Source organism: Rhagoletis pomonella, unplaced genomic scaffold (genome assembly GCF_013731165.1).
Source record: "Rhagoletis pomonella isolate Grant_MI unplaced genomic scaffold, Rhpom_1.0 Rhpom_scaffold_00002, whole genome shotgun sequence".
NCBI lineage: Eukaryota > Metazoa > Arthropoda > Insecta > Diptera > Tephritidae > Rhagoletis > Rhagoletis pomonella.
The window spans coordinates 54,804,629-54,809,801 of NW_023458556.1; the positions used below are offsets into that span (position 1 = coordinate 54,804,629).

At 32.9% G+C, this 5,173-nt stretch overlaps 1 protein-coding gene across 1 annotated transcript in view; it reads left to right on the top strand.

Moving 5' to 3' along the window:
• Nucleotides 1-89: 89 nt before the first annotated feature.
• LOC118733809 overlaps nt 90-5,173 on the top strand; it is a 53,650-nt gene continuing 48,566 nt past the window's right edge. The window contains exon 1 of the mRNA XM_036463384.1: nt 90-223. Within this exon, the coding sequence (XP_036319277.1) occupies nt 92-223 (132 nt within the window). The 5' untranslated portion in view covers nt 90-91. The remainder of the gene's footprint in view (nt 224-5,173) is intronic.

Below are 5,173 nucleotides of genomic sequence, written 5' to 3' on the forward strand. Positions count from 1 at the left end.
TATTTATACGTCATCCTCATTTTAATATTTTGCAGAATTTCAAATAAAGCCCATTTTTAGTTATTGTATTTTACTTTGTTTAATTTCAGCTATGGACACCAAATTGGATTCGCGCCAAGGACAATTTCCGGCTTCCTTTCCGGACACTTTTAAGGATTTCTTTGCAATGATGAGTGAGGACGAAGACCATCTTGATTTGTTTTCGAATTTGCTGGAAGATAAGGTAATAATCGTACTACTTTTGCACTACTATTTGCACAGTGAAGATGCATATTAAATAGGAAGCACAAGTTTGATCTTAAAAATGGCATTAATATTTATTTTTTTACTAATTGTATGTGCTTATTGGTTTTACTTTGTTGAAAAAAATATTGTTTGTCGATTGTTCGTAGCTAAACCTTTTGATAAATATTCTTTTAGCTAGAACCAGAATCCCAATTTTATGTAGACAACAATAAGTAGGAAGAAAGCTGTTTTTGAAAGCCTCCCCTAAATGAAAAGTTCGCGTACTTACACCTTCGAATTTACATAAAGTACTTTTGCAAGGAAGTTTCGAAAAAAAATTTTTTTTTGTCGCGCGTTTGGCTCTCCTTTATATTTTTCGTCATATTTTCGGCATTTAGAGCGTGATTTTAAAGTATGTTGCATCGAGGGACAATTTTATCTGTTCCAATGTTGATTGACCTCAAGTACCTACCCACCAGATCTCAGTTCCTACCACCCTAACTTACCTAATACCAGTAAATAAAAGCTCGGCAAAAGACATCAAACTTTTGCTAAGGAAGTACATATTTCGAAACGAAGACTACTTCGATTATTTTTGCCGAGGCTTTTGCCCTTTTTCGTCATACCTTCGACATTTGCATCGAATCTTAAAGTATGTCTTTGTCTCGAGTGGGCAATTTTTTTTGCAAAGCTTATTGATCTCAAGTATCCCGTTCAAGTACTGATTAAAATGATTAAACTTTTTCCTAGGAAGTGTTTTGATTGTTCCACTAGAAATATTAAAAAAAAAAATATTGCCGAATGTAGATATCAGGCGACCACTAAGTACGACTAAGAAAGTAGAATAGTTTTCGAAATGTACCGCGAACTTTTTTTGTTTGCTTACGAGGTGCTATAGTCTAATATACAAAAAATAGGTACATGGAGACATCTCTTGAATTCCTGCTAAGGCAAGGGCATTTATTTTGCTCAATTATTTATTATTAAATGTTGACAAAATAAGGTATGACCGCCAATAAGTACACATGTATATACTAGGGATGTGTCGGATAGAGATTTTACCGGATAACCAGATTCCGGATACCATGTAAAAAATAAGAGCCGAATTCGGATATTCGATCGGATATCCGGTAGACTGCTGCCCTTTACAAATTTTGCAATATTGTTATTGTTATTGTTTAGCATTATCATGAATTTTCATTTCGTGTCAACTTGTTCACATTTCGGCAATGCAGTTAACCTATTTTATGCTGAATATTCACCAAGCTAAGTATGTAGTTCACTCTTAATCATTTTCCTACTATCGTATGCCGTATTCACCAGTGAAATAACTGTCACTCGCACAAATGTACGAAATACTCGTACGTACCAAAATGTATTCAACAAAGTGTGATTGATTTTGACATTGCTCTCATAACACACAGGCTATAATGTCAAACTGAAATGAATTCTTAACCCATTTGAATTTTTTTTTTTTTCAAATTTGAATTTGTTTAAAAAAAAAGTTACACACAAATTTTTCAAGCAACAAATTTTCTTAATAAACGTGAAATTGTTAAGAGATAAACCGCCGAGGAGAGCAAGTAAGTACGTTTAAAGTTGGGTAATAAGTAAATACGTTCGACTTTTCTTATATATTTAATGTAAGGAAACCAAGATCAAACGGAGCAAAACGTTTGAACGGTGCGCAGTAAGCAATAAAAAGGACACGAAATTAGTGCGATGTTTTAAACCACCTAGTTGTGAATTAAGATGGCAGCGATCTGAAGAAAGCTGTGGTGTTGTACTACGTGTTTCATCTCGCGTTTGTGAAAACCACTTCAAGGAATGTGATTTCATTAGTTGTCCGTCCGAATCAAGCACTTTCAAACGAGCTCGTTTATACCCAGGCGCAGTCCCAATGCCATACGAAATAACTGAAACAAGTGAGGATTTAGAACGCGATCAAGATACATTATTTGTTGATGTCCAAACTCAAACAGGCCAGTCTTTAGAATGCACGTTGAGAACAGAAATATTTCTTCTTACCGAAATAATTAAAACCATGCAAGCAAGTATGGAAGAGCTTAATTTAAAACTGCTTGAAGCAAAGTCTCTAATGGAAAACTATTTCGCATGAAAAAAAATCTAATTTCAAAATTGTTAGAGTTAAGCTCACATATAAAATTGGAAATAAATGTAAAATCCTACTTTTATAAGCGTCGCATAATGTTTAGGATAAAAAATTTAAATATAAAAATAAACACACAAAAGCATAAAACTTCAGCAATTAAAAACAAGAAAATTGCTAAAACTATTTTATAAACAACTTGTTTTATTTTATTGACAAAATATATATATTCCAGGTAATGTAAGTAAAACAAAACTATAATCGAAATAAAAGCCTAGGGCATCAGTGCTGACAAGATACATGCAAAACTAAGGGTTAATTCGTTTGTTTATACTTTTTGACATAATAGTAACTTAACAGAGAGCCGCACTGAATTGTCAATCACACCTTGTTTAATGCACCTTGGTACGTACGCTCAAAATTGAAATTGTATTTAATGAATTTGACTGCTGTTATCCCGACATTGAAATTTCTAGGTGAAATGCCATTCACCCGAAAATATTATTTACCCGAACTATTTATTTATTATTTTTCGCCGGTGAAAATTTATACCGAATATTTATGATAAGGCTGATTATATTTTTCCGTTTACCGACATACTTAGGACCAGATTATCTGCTTTTTTTAGAGCTGAACCATGATTCAATAACGAAATGTTTTGTAGTAAAAACTTTCTCTCATTTTATCAATAACACTCGCATCCTACCCCTAGAAACAAAAGCAGTGATATTTCTTTTCCAAATTTCTTTACAAGTTTTAATAAAACTTTAAAATTTTTATAAGTGAAATTTTTACTTTTTAAATTTTAAGAAATGTTTCTCCTTCATTTACTGGCGACAACAAGACAAAAAGGGTGAAAGAGACGAAATTCCCTTAAAAGCCGAGATATATTTGTCGACATTCGTGGAGACCTATTTATTCTGCCAAGTCGCTGTAAAGTAAAGCCCACAAATGTTCTGGTAAATGAGTCAATGAAGGTATTTAGGCATTGACCTACGCAAAACAATCCTGGTGTCTCCGAGTAACTTTGACGCAATATAATATACCCATGGGCTCGGTTTAATTACTCGTAATGTTGTAATTGCACACTTACGGAACTTCTCATTTGACGGTGTAGATCACGTTCCTGCCGCATTCGTTCAGTAGCTGCGTGCCCTTTTCATTCTACCTGAGTTCGACCAGAACGAATCGCCAATTTCGACTGTGCTAGTCAACGTTTGATATTCTTTTTCATCGGATAGGTCCGATAATTGGATCGTGACGAACTTAACGATAATCTTAAATTTTTATATGAGAATTGATGTCGGTTTGTTTTTTGCTTAAAAATTACTGGTTTCTGACATCAATTTTTGTAGTGCTTTGGAGAGTCTAACGATTGGTAGCCAATGCAGCGACCGTACAAAAAAAAAAGTCAGCGATTTAAAAATGGAAAAATATTTACAGCTATCCCTTAAGATCATTTAATTTGGTGGAAGCATAATCGTAAAGAATTTCGAAATTTGTTTATACTGGCAATGAAGTATCTCTGCGCATCACCTCCCTCAGTGAACTGAGAAAGTGTGTTTAGTGCATCGGGTAGCATTTATGTTGAAAATAGAAATATATTTTTGCCCGATAATTCGAAAATGCTTCTTTTCTCAATGAAAAATATTAAAATGGTTCACCTACCGTTAGTAAAACGGCATCTAACATTAAATTGGATTAAAAAAGACAAAAAAAAAATTAATTTCTAAACTAGATTTTTAAATTGAGTCTTCTACAATCGAAATCTGGAAATCCGGCCGAATTTTAGCTAGTATCCTGCCGGATAGTCGGATAATATAAAAACGGCCGGATAAGCCGGATTCCGGATATCTAGCAGATACCCGGCACATCCCTAGTATATACCTAAATAAATATGTATATTGTATACAGATGTAATCTCGAAGAAGTTCTGAAAATCCCGTTACGTAATGACTCCGAGATCAGTTTGTAAAGTAAACCTGCGATTAGTATATCACTTTAGCTATTCTGTTAAATATGGAATGAACTGTTACCTTTTGTTCAAGAAACTAGTAATTGAAACGAAACTAGTAACTTTTTAGTAATGCAAATAAAAATTAAAATTACTTTCAGGTGAGGCTCAAACGGGCGCGCTCAGAGTTGCTACCAAAGAACGTATATCGACCCCTTTGGGCAAAATTATCGTATGTTACAAAAACCAAATTTGACAGGAAAGTGTTCTTTGTATTTTTGCTAGTTGCTAGTGGGTTGTAAAACAAAGTAAAATTGAAAAAAAATTGTCATTAAATTAATTTTAAATGGCGCACATAGTAATAGCTTTAATTTAGAAATCAAAAGGCCAAATACTTCAAATTGCTAGTAAAACAGAGAAGAAATGAGTGAAAAATTTACAGTTAATGTGGTACACCGATTTTAATAAGATTATATTGCAAAAACAACAGTACAAACACAAATATATAGTATTATAGACAGGTCATTCATCGAAAGTCAATGAACACCTTTAAAAGTGAAAGATTTTCGTTCGGCTTTTCTTTTATATTTTAAGTAATTTTCTGCAGTGGAAAATGTTCCACTATTCAGATATAAAATTAATAAAAATATTTTATTTGGATTTTCAATAAAATATATATTTAGAATTTTTATATTCTGGTATTAAATAACTAGCTAAAAACCCAGTTTATTCGATTGTAAAAATCCAGTTTACTCGGTATTTGAAAAATCAAGTTGATAAAAATGCCTAAAAATATATAAAAATAACCGGTTGAAAAAACGTTCACGCCTATGGGATATGCCATGCCCCCTTCGCTAAGCCCATTTTTATACATATAAACTATC